General features: G+C 37.5%; 1 protein-coding gene across 6 annotated transcripts in view; it reads right to left on the reverse strand.

Annotated features, from left to right (window-relative positions):
• ULK4 (unc-51 like kinase 4) overlaps positions 1 to 17,019 on the reverse strand; it is a 593,349-nt gene that overhangs the window by 469,254 nt on the left and 107,076 nt on the right. For 5 of the 6 annotated variants that reach the window (XM_049099948.1, XM_049099952.1, XM_049099949.1 and 2 more), the window contains 2 exons: positions 11,160 to 11,267; positions 4,944 to 5,027 (listed from right to left, as the gene is read on the reverse strand). In XM_049099948.1, the coding sequence (XP_048955905.1) occupies positions 4,944 to 5,027; positions 11,160 to 11,267 (192 nt within the window). The remainder of the gene's footprint in view (positions 1 to 4,943; positions 5,028 to 11,159; positions 11,268 to 17,019) is intronic. The other variant, XM_049099951.1, reaches the window with a different exon arrangement.

A 17,019-nucleotide genomic window follows, 5' to 3' on the forward strand; every position in this document is an offset into this window, starting at 1 on the left:
CCGGTTTTTACCAGGCCCATAAATCAACAAGACACATTACTAAGTTTTGATGCAGGGGAAAAAAAAATTCAGTAGGCAAAGCAAAACAACATCTCACTATATTTAAAACAACAGAAATAGCACAGCAATGTGAATATACTCAATACCACAGAACTATATACTTAGTGGTTAAAGTGGTTAAGTTTTATGTTACATGTATTTTACAAAAAAAAAAAAAAAAAAAAATTTTTTTTTTTTTAACATCCAAAGAGAAATAGGACAAACCGAATTCTTGACGATAAGGTAATGCAACTTCGTTATTTTAACAAAGAAAAAAGGGCAATTAAATCCCACCCACCTGAAAAAGTTTTAACCATCTCATAACCCTGGATCCAGGACAAATTTAAAACGAGAACTAGGGATTATCAATGAAATAGCAACAATGAAACGCTACATGTCAAAACTAATGAGATACAGCTAACATTAGAGGGAGAGAAAAATTAATAGCCTGAAATGTCTTAATGACTACACAATGAAACCAAAGCAAATGAAGTTACAAAAACAACAATAAAAGTCTGGTTCAAAGAACAAAGGATTAAAAAAAAAAAATCTCTCCTAAAAACTGAAGGCAGTATCTTAATTCATCTTTACCTTTCCTGTATCCAGCTAGTACATAATATATGTTTCATAAATGTCTCATAAAGAATGAGACCTACAGCTGAAAGAGTTAACTTAATAAATACATTAGCTGAATGTCACCAAGAATTCAAAAGAACCTGTTACTTTAATTCAGTTTTTTTAATTAAATGTGTCATTCTATTAGTCTTCTCATTGAGTAGGCCTTCCATTTTCTATTACTATGAACTAATTCTCTTCAAATTTATTTACAGATGTATTCTTAACACCCAAATAGGTGAACCTGAAGAGGTGAATGTAAAATACACAAGTAAAAGGAACAAAGATATATAAGAAACTCTTGAAAAAGAGGTTAGTAAGGGAAAACTCCCCATGTACTTAAAAAATCATTAAATAATATAAAGTATTAATTTGGATAGTATGGCACAGACAGATAATACACCAACAGAATCAAACAGAGTCCAAAAGACACTGATGTGACAGGGGACACTGCAGAGCAGTGGGGAGAGGGTACCCTTCTCATTAAATAATGCTGGGAGAGGGGCATTGGTGCCCCTTGGTGGCTCAGGGGTTGAGAGTCTGCCTTCGGCTCAGGGTGTGATCCCAGGTCCTGGGATCGAGTCCCACATCAGGCTCCTCACAGAGAGCCTGCTTCTCCCTCTGCCTATGTCTCTGCCTCTCTCTCTCTCAGTCTCTCATGAATAAATAAAATCTTAAAAAATAAATAATGCTGGGAGAACTTATTACCCATATATTTTTTAAGAATATATTTTAAGAAAATGAAAAGCCCAACCACAAATCACAAAATATCTGTAACACATATAAACAACAGAAGATTAATATCCAGATACATAAAAATTCCAGTGCATGGACTGCCATGACCTCTGCAATTTGTTCAAACAGTTCAGAAAATAGAGGAATAAGTAAATAATAAATGTATGTAACATGAATATATACAGCCATATTACAACCAAGGAGAAAAAAATGTTAAAAACTACTGAAACTGATGGAAATAAAGGTCATCATTATAGTTTTCTTTCCTTTTCTAATATTTCAAATATTTTATAACAATAAGGGAGGCAGTGTACCAAATTCCTATAAAGCAATGGGAAACAAAGACCAAAAAAAAAAAAGATAAATAGAAAAGGATGGTGATCCTATTAGTAATAACAAAAATGAATATTAACATTATTGAGAAAATAATTAATGTCCATGAAATTGACAAAAATTTAAAGTCTGACCATATTAAATGTTCAAGATGTAGGTTAAGGGGTACTCCCATACCCTACTCCTGGGAGTGTACTGATATACACATGTATCTGTGTGTACTGACACATATTGAAACAACATACTACACAGTAGCATAAATGAATGACTGTTTTCACAATGAGCATGTATCAATTTCAATTTAACTTTGGAGCAGAAGAATTAAGTCTCCACAGGATTTGGTGCCATTTATTTATATGAAGTTTAGCCTTAAGAACCAGTCAATGAAATATCTTGCAATACAGGGGCACCTGGGTAGCTCAGTTGGTTAAGAATCCAACTCTTGATTTCAGCTTAGATCACAATCTTGGGTCGACCTCCACGTTGGGCTGGGCATGGAGCCTGCTTAGGATTCTCTCTCTCCATCTCCCTCTGCCCCGTCCTCTCAAAAAGGAAACGGGGAAGGAAGGGAAGAAATATCTAGAAATACAAAGATGGAAACACAATAAAGAAAAACTTGGGAATGTTTATTATGAAGTCAGAATAGTGGTACTCCTTGAAAGAGCAAGCTACAATCCAAGAGAGACAAAGACCCCAGCCCCTTTTTTATTTTTTATTTTCAAGAAAGTGGGTATATCAAAGTGTGTGCTTTTAACCATACATATAAGCATACACATAAATTTCACGAAAAAAAGAACCTACATTCAGAAATACCAGTAGGTGCTGGGAAAAGTTTTCCTACCTGGAAAAAAATTTTTAATTTTTGAAGAGGCTTAAAAATCATTTACTTTCAACTATGTCCTAAATACATTAGACATATATGTTAAAGAACTGCTACAACTGAGTTATTTTTGTAAAGACAGAAACCCTTTTTTAGGGGGAATATAATCACCCCTAATTTATCTGTCCTACAGAAACAATGTTAGAGTTCAGGTTTCCCCCACTATCCAAAAGTAACGTGTTCCTGTGAAACCTTTCCTAAGCCCCAACCGGGTAAAGCAAAGAGCAATTACCATTAAGTTAAACAGTCAAGATTTTGAGCATTCCTAGACTCCAAAAATAACCTCTCCAGCTTCTCTGATACTTAGCACACATCTTGTTAACAGATGTAGAAAATATATCATGACAAAGCACAGTCACTCAAAGATATGACTGAAACCCATGGTGACTTGATGTTAAGATGCTAAGTATAGTAGTTCCAGGGGAAGGAAGGACCTTGGTAGGGGCAGGGGGAGGCTTGCCTGGGTAACAACTCACTGCAAAACAAACCCTGAATGCTATTTTTGCTTTTTGCCCTTTTTTGTAGAAGCAGAGATACTCTTCCCATTTCTTTCAATTAGAGAAAGGAAGTACTATGGGTCTTTTGTAAAAGTCAAGTGATGTAACGTGAACTTTTAAGAAGTGAGGGACACCTGTTTGTGCTGTCCAAGCACATACTTAACTGCCTTTCAGATATACAACAAAATTTTCATAAATTAGAGAGTCCTGGACTTCCCTCCCTCTTTATGAAAAATACACAAGACCTGTCATACATACAAAGGCAATAAAAGGTACACATGCTACTAAAATACAAAATAGAATTATTAAAAATAATTATTTAATAACAATATACATGGGACACCTGGGCGGCTCAGCAGTTAAGCATCTGCCTTTGGCTCAGGTCATGATCCTGGAGTCCTGGGATCGACTCCCACATCAGGCTTCCTGCATGGGGTCTGCTTCTCTCTCTGTGTCTCTCATGAATAAATAAATTTTTTAAATCTTTAAAAAATAATAATATACATGGAAAAAAACAAACAATATACATGGATAAAAGACATTCTTCTTCCTATTACATGTACAATGATAAACACAGGAGGGGACAGGAAGAAGATATTCAATCAAGGATACAACCGATGGTCTAGAATCAATCATCTTTTATTACACATTAAGCTAACTTCTAAAAATTAAAGTACAAAGTTTTTAAAATTTCTTTACACTGTTGAGAAAGTTTCTAGAAGACTCTTTTCTCCCTTGAGCTCCTGTATTTTGTTCTTTCACACTTAAATGCTTGACATCTTCCACTTTGTATCTTTATCTTATCTCCTACAATAGGTGAGATGTATGTATATATGAATAGTCACCTTCTTCATCTCTGTGCCCCCAAGTGTGCCTGGCTTGAGGCCTTGAATGATAAACTGAAACATGTCTTTTGACTACAGATAAACAGGCCTTAATTCTTGGATTATTGGTAAAGTACAATTTACCAGCTTTATTCATAGCCCATAATAACAGCTGACAACGCATTCAACCCTACAGGCTAGGAAGTGTTCAAACTTCATTTCTGGATCACTAGGGGGAAACCCTTGCAGAGCTCTTTTATACCTGGAACATCATTCCATTTCCATACCACGCAGCAAGTAATGAACTCAAAAGGAAGATGTTTATTGTGACATATTTTTTCATTCCTTAAGGAATGTCTTTTGCCTATGGCTTTGCCTTGGGTGAAACAATGTCAAATGGTTTAAAGCAAACAGAAATTGCAAACCTTTTAGGTCAGCTACTACATCCTTTACATAGTAACACACAGGAGCTACTTACACCAGTTGGTTAGTTAGCCAGCTGGCTGGTTTTCAGCATGAGAAAGACTGTGAATAAACTGGGGGGGGGGGGGGGGGGGGGGAGGGTAGTCACATAATAAATACCATTTAATATTAAAATGAATGGATACTAGTGGAAGCTTCCTGTTTCTGAACCACAAAATGGCAACCTGACAAGATAATCATGGGGCTTTGAGGCTCACAGAAAATCCTCTGCACACACCTTGCTCACTAAGCTGGTATATCAGTAAGTTTAGAAACAGGGGAGGATGAAGAATATGCTATTAAAAAGCTACTTATGTTTGTGTTTGCTATCATCTTTTAAAAGGCAAGACATTTAAAAAGTGAAGGAGAAAGCTACTTCATTTTTACACTTGCTCCATTGTAGGTCACTTGCTCATGGTGGCTTGTCGGGATTATTTAAATTCAGGAGCAATACTTGGTTGACAAGCTCCTGCACTGCTGCAGGCTACAAACCGCACACAGTGCCTGAAGGGTTATTACAATTGAGGGTGTCTACAGAGGACAACAAAGGAGCCTTACCCCTTCCCGAAGGCACCTCATTAGCACTGTGTACGCAGCCAAGGGAACAGCCCAGCATTCTCTAGGGTTCTTTTTTTTTTCTTCCTAAAACGAAGTGGAAGAGAAAGCAGTGAAGCTAACAGCACAAGATATTATTAACCCGTTCAAGAAAAAGACAGTTTCAAATACACAAACTACCTAAAACTTCTAAATATTCTATTTAAAGTATTACTACCTGACAATTCTGACCCAGTTAGGGGTCTTTTTACTACATTGTACATACAAAGTATTTCTCCTCTTTCTCATCATATTCTATGCTGTTCATGAGACCCCCTCATCAAAAGCCAGACAAAAAGAAGTGAAAACTGACAATATGATCCAGTTGGTAGAGAAACTACTCTATTGATAATTTTAGATGATAATACAGATATTCCTACCTAAAAGGTAGTACATTATCTGAAATGATTTGAAAGCACAGAATACACAGCTCTGGGGAATATCTCAGGATAACCCATAAGTACAAGTGAAAGAGAGCATATTACCTAGTAGGACAAAATGCTAAATAAAAATAAGCAAATGTAATTAGCAGGTACACTGATTTTAATGATATTGGCAATGATTCTCTCACAGAAGAACCAAATTACAGTAATAACCACTAAAACCCTCCTGCAATGTATCAAATAAAATCAAAATATAAATCAGGTACCACACAGAAAGGTGAGAAAAATTAATCTCTTTACAGCAAAAGAAATTAGGTTTTGGCCATTGTTAAAGAAATATTTAAGACTGTCTAAATTTTAGAACTGGTACCTTAACTGATCCAAATGTTTTTTTCCACCTATGATGAGAATTATGGCCCATTAAAACCATGTCCTTGATTAATCACAGAATTCTACACACAGTCAGGGCCCCTGAGTGGATCAGTTGGCCAAGCATCTGCCTTCAGCTTAGGTCACAATCTCCGGGCGCTGGGATGGAGCCCCAGGTCAGGCTCCCTGCTCGGTGGGGAATCAACCTCTTCCCTCTCCCTCTGCCCCTCCCCCACTCATTCGCTTGCTAATAAAATCTTTTTAAAAATCCACACAGTAATAGTCTAGAAATTATCCCAAACTGCTGCTCCAGCTTAAAAATCACTAATTCAGCATTCAATTTCCAAGCACAATTTACCTCCCTCCCAGCTCACTTATTCAAAACTTCTATCACATTCTTTCTGTAATTTATCACCTACCCTCCCCCTCCAGCCACTTAAGACTCCCTAGAGTCTATTATTTAGTCACTCCAGCCAAAAGCCTGAACACTTTCCTCTCTGACATGCCCTTTTCCATTCTCGGAGTAAACCAACCCTGGGGGGCGCCAGTGGCTTGTTTTCTCTAGGCATGTGCTCAGGCAGCTGGGCTCACAGAGAGACCATGAATGACTCAGGATCACCAAGTCCAGGGACCCTCAATACCACTCTGCAGCCTCCCATTCCTCTATGACCAATTCCCTGTTCGAAAGGACAACTTCGCACCTATAATCCTCTCAGCACTGAACCTACCTTCCTCCTCCTCTGAGATCATGGAAGTCCTAAGAACGGAGCTCCCAGCATTCCTACACCTGAACCCATCTGCTGATTACCCTCAGTGGTTATAACCAGAGAGGCTCCTCCACCCCTTCTATGTGGGCTCAGGATCCCATTCCCAACCTGCATCCTTCAGGGTCATTAGGTTAGGGACTATTCTGTACCACCCCTACGTATTCAAAGCCCACTGGGCCCTTTCATTTCCATTAGAATAGGCTAACTATCCCCATCTTCCAAACAGGGGCCTTACAGCCTCCACAATTTTACACCAACATTCTGGCTTCGTGTCACCTCTCCCAGCTTCCTCATCTCCTGCTAAACCCTCAGCACAGTCCAGCATGCCTTCTGACTCAATTCAAAGTTAAGTAAATAAGTACATAAAAGAACTCTTGTTGAGATGCCTGGGTGGCTTAGTGGTTGAGCATCTGCCTTTGACTTAGGTCATGATCCCAGGGTTCTGGGATCAAGTCCTACATGTCTCTGCCTTTCTGTGTGTGTCTCTCATGAAAAAATAATTAAAGTCTTTAAAAAAAAAATAAAGAAAAAGAAAAAAGAGCTCTTGTTGAGTTTCCAGTGACTTCCATGTCACTCAACCCAGCAGGCTCATTTCCATACTCTTTCAGGGACCATAAAATATATTCGGCCTCTTGCTTTCTCTTCCCTGAAACACCCTCTTCTCACTCCTAACTTTGCTCCTACTTTGCTTACTCCCATTCAGGTTCAGAATCTTTTCTTATCATTCTCCAGTGTATTTGCCACCTTTAAACCAGAGTCATCTTTTTTGGCATTTAAACCAGATGACATCATTACCCTTTTTTTCTCTTTTAATAAATTTATTTTTTATTGATATTCAATTTGTCAATGTACAGAATAACACCCCAAAAAAAAAAAAGAGTAACATCCAGTGCTCATCCCGTCAAGTGCCCACCTCAGTGCCCGCTACCCAGTCACCCCCCTCCACTCCCCTTCCACCACCCCTAGTTCTTTTCCCAGAGTTAGGAGTCTTTCATGCTCTGTCTCCCTTTCTGATATTTCCCACTTATTTTTTCTCCTTTCTCCTTTATTTCCTTTCACTATTTTTTATATTCCCCAAATGAATGAGACCATATAATGTTTGTCCTTCTTCAATTGACTTATTTCACTCAGCATAATACCCTCCAGTTCCATCCACGTTGAAGCAAAAGGTGGGTATTTGCCGTTTCTAATGGCTGAGTAATATTCCATTGTATACATAAACCATATCTTCTTTATCCATTCATCATTACCCTTCTTGAGAGCCGTTGTGACTTCCCCTTTCTCACAGCATCAAGACAAAGACATCTGACTGACTCAGTCAAGGAGTCTTTCCTGGGGTCATGATCTTGGGGTCCTGGGATTGAGCCCCGCCCCCTTGCTCACTTCCGTCTCATCCCCCTGGTCTTAGTGCTGGGTAACACATTATAAAAGCACCTGCGAAGTACCAGGAATTCTTCTAAACAATGGCCACAGAGCCTTGAGTAAGACAAATATTCTGCTTGAATCATGCTTAGTGGAGAAACAAGAGGAAGAGGAGTGGAAGGGAAGGGAGAAAGAGAAGTAGGTAGAGGAGGAGGAGGAGGAGGAGCAGCAGCAAACAAGACAAGTCAGTCCAGATGGTGAGGACTGCTATAAAGAAAGCCAGAGCAGAGGAAGGAGCTAGAGGAAGGCCACAGACAGGGTGGCTCCCTCTCATACTGCACTGTGCAGTATGAGAGGGAGGAGGAATGTCAGTGTGGTGCGAAGAGGCAGAAGGCAGAACAGCAGTGAGACCTGAGGTCACGTAGGCACTGGGACAACAGCCCACAAGGCCAACGATGCAAGTGATGGGATTTGGCTGTGACCAAAGCAAGACAAGAAGCAATGGAGGGCTCTGATGAAGGACACTGTACTCTCTGTAATGGACACAAGAATAAAGCAAGGAGACCATCACAACAGTCCAGGTGAAAGATCATTAACAGCTAGACAAAAAAAAAAAAAAAAAGCAGAATAGAAATAACTGGGCTCAAGGTAGGAGGTATCCTCGATTAAAAAAAAAAGAAATACATAAACTGTAGTATGTTGCCTCCTAATGTCCTCTGTAGAATCTACTCTGGTCTTCCATCCTCAAACTTGTCACCTTTGCACTATTTGCACAAAGAGAACCAATAGGACAGGGCTTTGCACTATTTGCACAAAGAGAACCAATAGGACAGGGCTTAGGTCTCTGTATTATACATAGTATATATTATCCCTTCAGGTCAGCACTGATCTGAGATCTTAAGGTTCACATATATCCAAAGGGACAATTCCACAAAAGCCCTCATCTTATGAAAAGTTATTGATTTTTTGGATCCAGGGATATAACTTCCTTTTCTAGTTTGCTATCCTAAGTTGTAGTCAAATGCCACAAATCATCCCTTTATTAAAGTAGCCTTAGTTTATATCAATTAAAGCACATACCAAAGAAAACAATTCTCTAGATCTACTTTTTAAAACAAATAGAAATAGGATTCTGTATGATTCCATTTATAAGATTTTAGAAAATGCAAACTAATCCATATGACAGAAAGTGAATCAGTGTTTGCCTGGGAGCAGAAAGAGGGACGGGAGGGAAAGATTACCAAGTGTGTGGAGAAACATGTAGGGATGCAATTAGAACAATTATTTACCAGGGAATAAGGCACATAGGGAACAAAAATAGGAAAGCCACAGTCCCCCATATACCCTTCTTGACTTCCTAGTTTTCTAGCTTCCTGAATGTGTAGTCTCTTCAAAATATAAAACTACCTAAGAACAAATTCATACAAAACTAGATGTACAAAAGTTTTATGAACAGAATGAACTAACTCAAATGAAAGTATTTCTTAAAATAGAAATATATAGAAATACCATTTTTGTGCACTGGAGGACAAAACACCAACAATATACTGATACTTTCCTAATTGACACTTTGCTCTTCCTCCGTGCACATGCTAATAATTATTTTGTTCAGTAGAATTCCAAATATGCAGAAGACTCAAAATTATCGAGGTAACAGTACCTCCCAATTTGATCTGCATAGATCAACGCAATTTTTTAAATGATTTGCGGAATTGGGCAAGCTGATTCCAACATGCAAAGGGCCAAGAATAGCCAAGACAATAATGGGGGGAAAAAAAAGAGGACAGTTTGCTGTATCAGCTACCATTATTAATTGTGGAGCTAAATGATTTTAAATACTGATGTTTTATAATAATTATGATAATTGCCTTAAAATGATGATTGCCTAGGAAGTCAGCTAAGCTTCGATACTAAGGATACTCAGATTACACAACATTTGAGCAAAATCTCAGGTTATACAATATTTGAACAAGATCTAGGACCCAAAACATCACAAATGTAGTGAGAGAACTTCCTGATCAACTACTACTTACCAGTACTTCCTTAAAACTCAGTATTACCGGGGATCCCTGGGTGGTGCAGCAGTTTAATGCCTGCCTTTGGCCCAGGGCACAATCCTGGAGACCCGGGATCGAATCCCACGTCAGGCTCCTGGGTGCATTGAGCCTGCTTCTCCCTCTGCCTGTGTCTCTGCCTCTCTCTCTCTCTCTCTCTCTCTCTCTCTGTGACTATCATAAATAAATAAAAATTAAAAAAAAAAAACTCAGTATTACCAATGTTTATAGCAGCAATGCACACAAGAGCCAAAACATGGAAAGAACCCAAGTATCCATTGACAGATGAATAGATAAAAAAGATGTAGTATACATATACAATGGAATATTACTCAGCCATGAAAAAGAATGAAGTCTTGCCATTTGCAATGACATGGATGAAACCAGAAGGTATTATGCTAAGTGAAATAAGTCAGAAAGATAAACACCATATAATTTCACTCATATGTGGGATTTAAGAAACAAAACACATGAACATAGAAGAAGAAAAGGAAAAAAAAAGATGAAAATTGAGAGAAACTATAAGAGAAGCTCAACTCTAGGAAACAAACTGAGGGTTGCTGGAGGGGAGGTGAGTGAAGGGAAAGGATAATTGGGTGCTGGGCAATAAGGAGGGCACTTGAAGTCATGAGCAGTGGTTGTTGTATCCAATTGATGAGTCACTAAATTCTACCTCTGAAATTAATTTTTAAAAAAACAAACCCTCAGTATCAAATATCTTATAATTTATCATTATCAACATTCATAAAAACACTAATGAAACATTAATTTTTCTTTGTTGAATTTGATAGCACCTCATATTGTAACTTAAGAAATAAGAAGTTAAATTCTATAGTCACAAACTCTCATGGACAAGTTGAGCTCTATTTGCACAAAGCAGTATTTTTAACTGAAATGAAGCTTTTATACTCAGAAAACCAATGGCCTCATCTTCAAAGAGTCAAAGATGGCAGCAACCTAAAAAAAAGTAGTTTGAGGGACATTTGGTCGATTGGTTTTAAAATATGGTGTGAGAATTTCCTATACTTTGTGGAATGCACTGGGAGAGGGACCATGGCAGACAAGGAGACAGACAGACAGACAGACACTGAAAGCCTTTCTCTTTCAAAGGTAAAATTTCCCCAAGGTTCATTAGGTATGCTCTAAGGGACAAAGTCAAAACAACTTTTATAGGACATTAACACTTGTCAGCCAGAATATGTCAGAACACATCAAACAGCAGTAGAGTTCCTCAGATGGTCTCACCTGGGTGGCTACAAGGTAGATCAGCTCCCCAAGCGTTGGTAAGAGGCACTGTTTTAGTTTGCTATTCCTGAAGTTTTCCCTAATTAATTCAGTTAAGACAGTAATTGCCTGAAAAGGAAAAAAGGTGTATTAGTTCACATGTATTTCTCAGATCTTTAACCTGTATGTAAAAGACCTGACACTCTACAAAATTTGCCCTCCATTTTTAAGAACTAGTGTCCAAATTATTTTCAAAATGAGACTTATTCCTGAAAAAAATTAGTAACTATCCCAGATGAAGGTAAAAATATTTTCAGTAAAAGAAGGCACATACATATAGCACTTTTCAGTTACCAAGCACTTTCAATGTATTACTGATCCTACAAGGCAACTATTGCTCCATCTCTAAAGACAGGAAAGGGAGGCTGAAAGACAAACAGCAGGTCTCTATCCAGTTCACTTGGACAGCCAAGATCTGAGCACAGATTTTACTAGGCTAGAGCCTACCATCCTCCAGCACACCCCAGTTTGAAAAATTCTTACACTGCATGAAACTTTTAAATGATTCTTCTAAAAATCTGAGAGAAGGAAATGTTATACCAAAGTTTTGAGATAATCCACTTTGAAATTCAGCAGGATATTTTATCAGATCCAGTTAAGTTCATGGGAGTCATGCTAAGAAAATCACATACATATGCTCATTGCCAGAATTCATACACCAGAACACAAATTAGTCAAATCACAGTGTGACCATAAAGTAGAATAAGGTAGATTCAAAATGATACATGTAGAATGGCCCCATTCTGAGATGGAAAAAAATGTATATAAAATAGTGCACCCTAAACAGTGTGATTCAAAGTACAGTGCACAGATAAAACTGTTTCTCACTGTCAACAAAGATTTAAGTACAGAAACTGAAAGTAAGCATTTAAAAACTTCCAGAAGAATTTGACAATGCCACAACTTCCAAGCACGTGATCATGGGCCTCACTCTGTAAACAAGATTGTGGATGAGTTGGACCTGCATGTGGGATTACTGCACAATAGCCATGCACTGGAGGAACACTTGTTGATGTGGTATTTTTTTTTTTTTAAAGATTTATTTATTCATTCATTCAGAGAGAGCGAAGAGAGAGGCAGAGACACAGGCAGAGGGAGAAGCAGGCTCCATGCAGGAAGCCCGATGTGGGACTCGATCCCCGGTCTCCAGGATCACACCCCAGGCTGCAGGCGGCACTAAACCACTGCGCCACCGGGGCTGCCCAGATGTGGTATTTTTTAAACAGTTTTATTAAGTTATAACTGACACAGAATAAATCACATATATTTAAAATGTACAATTAGGTACATCTAACATATGTATACATCTATGAAATCACCACCGCAGACAAGATAATAGCTCCACATGTTACCTCAAGTTCCCTTGGTAATCCCTCCATTTTGCTCCCTTTCTTCCTTTCCCTGGACAGCTATTGATTTACTTTCTGTTATTCACATTTTCTAGAGTTCATGTAAATGGGATCATATACGATGTATTCTTTTTGCTCTTGCTCTGTTCACTTAGCATAATGCTTTGGGGAGTTACCCATGTTGTAGCATATATCGATAGTTAGTTCTTTTTATTATTGAGCAGTAGTCCCCTGAACAGATATATTGCAATGAGTATCCCCCACCACTTACTGCCTCACACAGAATGAACCCTCTATGTGAAGTGAGTGAGAAGGAAAGGGAAACATGTAAAATCACATTAGTGCTTGCACCAGGTCACTTCTACAGTCTTCCTTTTCCTTGACCTTAACTAATCATACACTAGCATTACATCAAATTATCTGATATTAACAATATTCAGACTTTGGGGGGTTTTATTTTGTAACCTACAAAAAACAGCAATTCATTACCAGCATACCTACCCCAAAGGAATGCTAGAGGAAGCATTCCAAAGAGAAAAATGATAGAGGAAAGAACCTTGGAATTATCAAGAAGGAAACAAGAACATGAGAAGCAAAAATATAAGTAAATATAACAGGCTTTTCTTCTCTTTTTAGGTTTCCTAAACTATGTTTGTTGGTTGAAGCAAATATTATAATAATGTCTGCTTTGGCTCTAAATATTTAGAGGACATATTTACAATTATTTAAAAATGAGGGAAATTGGGGCAGCCTGGGTGGCTCAGTGGTTTAGCACCACCTTCTGCCCAGAGCGTGATCCTGGAGACCCGGGATCAAGTCCCCACCGGGCTCCCCGCATGGAGCCTGCTTCTCCCTCTGCCTGTGTGTCTCTGCCTCTCTCACTCTCTGTCTCTCTTATGAATAAATAAATATTTTTTTAAAATGAGGGAAATTAAAAGGTTGAAAAGGAGGTAAGTTTTCTATACTTCACTTAAACTGGTAAAACAACAGGTACGCAAAAGTCTACACATATATATGTATGTTGTATATCTAATATCTAGAACCAGTAAAATCTATACAGATACACTCAAATACTATAAAAAAAATCAAAATTATAAAAAATGTTCAGTAATTCCTATAAAAGTAAAAATGAAAAATAGCAAGAACAAGAAGAGCAAAATGGTAGACTTAGTATCAAATATATAATTATATTAAATGTAAATGGTCTAAATACAACAATTTAAAGAGTTCATTTAAAATATCACCCAACTTTATGCTATCTACAAGAAATATCAAAGATGGTGATATAGACAAATTGAAAGCAAATATATATGTTTGTGTGTGTGTATATATATACATATATATACAGCAGTAATCAAAGCAAAAGAGGAATGGCTATGTTAATATCACACAACAGATTTCAGAGCAAAGAAAATCACCGGAGACCAAGAGAAATATTACATAATAATAAAAGAGACAATCCACCAATGAAATATACCAATCCTAAATGTGCATGTACCAAACAGTTGTAAAATATGTGAACCAAAAACTGACAAAGTTATAAAAAGAAATGAACCTCGAATTATACTTGTAGACTCCAACATCTTCCTCTCAATAATTGATAAAACAAGTGGGCAAAAAACAAGACATATCAAAAGGACATTACACATACAAATTTGGCAACTTAGACAAAATGGGCCAACCCCTTGGAAAACACAGACTATCACAATTCACTCAATATGAAATAGAAAGCTATTTGCAAATGACATGATTGTCTTTACAGAAAATACCAAAAAATCTACAGAAACAAACTCCTTACAACTTATGAGGCTAGCAAGGTGACAGGATAAAATATTAGCATTCAAAAACTAACTGCATTTTTTCATATAAGTAATGAACACATGGAAACTTAAATTAAAAATGCCATTTACAATCACTGCAAATGTTAAATGGTATAAGTCTAATAAAACATGTATAGGAACTATATGCTAAAACCACACAATATTGTTTAAAAGAAATCAAAGAAGATCTAAATAAATGGAAAAATGAATTTGTGTGCATGTGTATGTGTGTGTTGTATTTTCTGTAATTATGATGTACTGACATCTTAAAAAAATCTTTCTGACTGGGGAGAAACTGGCCTTCCCAAGGGTAGCCAATTCTTAGAGACATCAAAGACCCAAATAATTATCTCTTTGATATGCAAACTAGCCAATCCTCTATCTGGCCCATACACTCCAAGAGGTAATATTCTTCTGCCTTCATCATCTCAAAGCCAGTTACCATCCAACTAGAGACTACCCCTATATCCCAAAGCCTGCTGAAGTCAATCAAACAACCCAATACTAAACTATTTACCCTTCCCTTGTCTTCCTTTGCCTTTCCTGTGGAAACCCCAATAAAGGCAACGGCTTAGGCATTCCCCTTGCTGCTATCTTCTGCCTCCTAATCACTGTGTTATTCTTCCATGTGGCCCTGTATGGCACACCCTGCCTGTCTCTAGGACCTGTGAGTATAATAAACTTTGTTTTCCTGAGCCTCCCCTCTGTCTCCTCTGGTGGCCAGTCCTGATTGACCATCTTCTAAACAAATACAAAACAAGAGATATACCATGTGCAGAGAGAGGAAGACAACATAGTAAAGATGTCAATTTTCCCCAATCTGATAGCCCAGTTTAATGCAATTCCTATCAAAATCCCAGCAAAATTTTTTGTAGCTATCAACAAGATTATTCTAAAATTTATGTGGAAAGGCAAAAGAATTAGAATAGCCAAAACAATTTTGAAAAAGAAAAGTGGTTGAAATTATTCTACCTGATTTCAACACTTATTATATAGATATGTAATCAAAACTGTGTGGCACTGTCAAAGAGACAGACATATTGATCAATGGAACAGAGAATCCAAAAAACGGCTCCACACAAGTAGAGCCTAGTATTTTTTAACAAGGGTACAAAGGCAATCCAATGGAGGAAAGTCAGCCTTTTCAACAAATGATGCTGGAGCAACTGGCTATACAAAAGACAAAGAAAAAGTAAGCCTCGACCTAAGTCTAACACTTTATACAAAACATTAACTTAAAATAGACCATGAATTCAAATGTAAAACATGAAACTATAAAACTGGGGGGTGGGGGGGAGAATGGGATAGGATGTAGGTAAAACAGTAGACTTGACACCAAAAGCACAGAGACGCTGTATCAAACAAGATGTGCAGTTGACAAATAAGCACAGGAAAATATGTTCAATATGATAAGCAATTTGGGAAATGCAAATTAAAACCATAATGGGAGATCACTATACACTTTTCAGAAGGGCAAATGCACAAAATAGTGACAACACCAATTGCTGCTGAGGATGGAAAGTAACTAGAGCACTCATACAGTGCTGGTAGGCTACAAAATGGTATAGCCACTCTGGAAAATAGGGTAGCAGTTCCTGGGGGGGAAAAAAAAAAACTCAACTAAACATATGATTACCCAGAAAACTGTACCCCTGGCCATATATCCCAGAAAAACTATGACTTGGTGATAAGTTTACTCTTTACCTAACTTCAGATCTTAGGAACTTATCCCACAGAAATGAAGACTTTAATCCACACAAAAACCTGCACATCAATGTGCAGCTTTACAAATAATTGTTAACACTTGGAATGACCCAGGTATCTTTCAATGGGTAAATGGGGTTAAATAAACTGTGATACAACTGATAACATGGAATACCAATAAGCAAAAAAAAAAAGGAACTGACACAAGCAACATCCTAGATAAATCTCCAAAGAATTATGTTAAATTTTAGAAGTCGGTCCCAAAAGGTTCCATACCATATGATTGCATTTATGCATTCTCAAAATTACACGAGTATAGAAATAGAGTAAATTACTGGTTGTCAGTGGTTGGGGTGGGAATGAGACATGTGATACAGCAAATATGTGTGGTTATAAAACAGCAAGATGAGGGATCCCTGGAGATGAAACTGTTTTGTTTCTTAACTGTTTCAATGCCAATATCCTGACTGTAATATTGTAACACTGTTCTCCAAGATGTTACCATTGTGAAAAACTGGATGAAGTATACATCCATAGCATTCTGTATTATTTTTTATAACTGCATACGATCTAAAATAATCTCAAAATAAATGGTTTAATTCTTTTAAAAAGTCAACCTTATACTAAATGTGAAACCTGGATCCCACTCTCTACTTCACAAAGTTAGTGGCAGGGATTTATAATATTTCTCCATTTTATAATCCACTGGCATTTTTTATCAGTAAGTATCACTTGAAATTAAAAACATTTCAACACTGCAAATCTTTAAAAGAGATAAAACTGTCTGAACTGCCTGCAGCATAACAGAAATTGCTTCAGCCCTTGGTGTCTTGTAAACAGGCACACATCATATAATCTACCCTAGTAATACCACAGCAACCTGACATGTCTCTTGCAAAAGCTAACTTTGGATAGCACTAAACAGTACACAACAGATAATGTTTTTTG

Source organism: Canis lupus, chromosome 23 (genome assembly GCF_003254725.2).
Source record: "Canis lupus dingo isolate Sandy chromosome 23, ASM325472v2, whole genome shotgun sequence".
Lineage (NCBI taxonomy): Eukaryota > Metazoa > Chordata > Mammalia > Carnivora > Canidae > Canis > Canis lupus.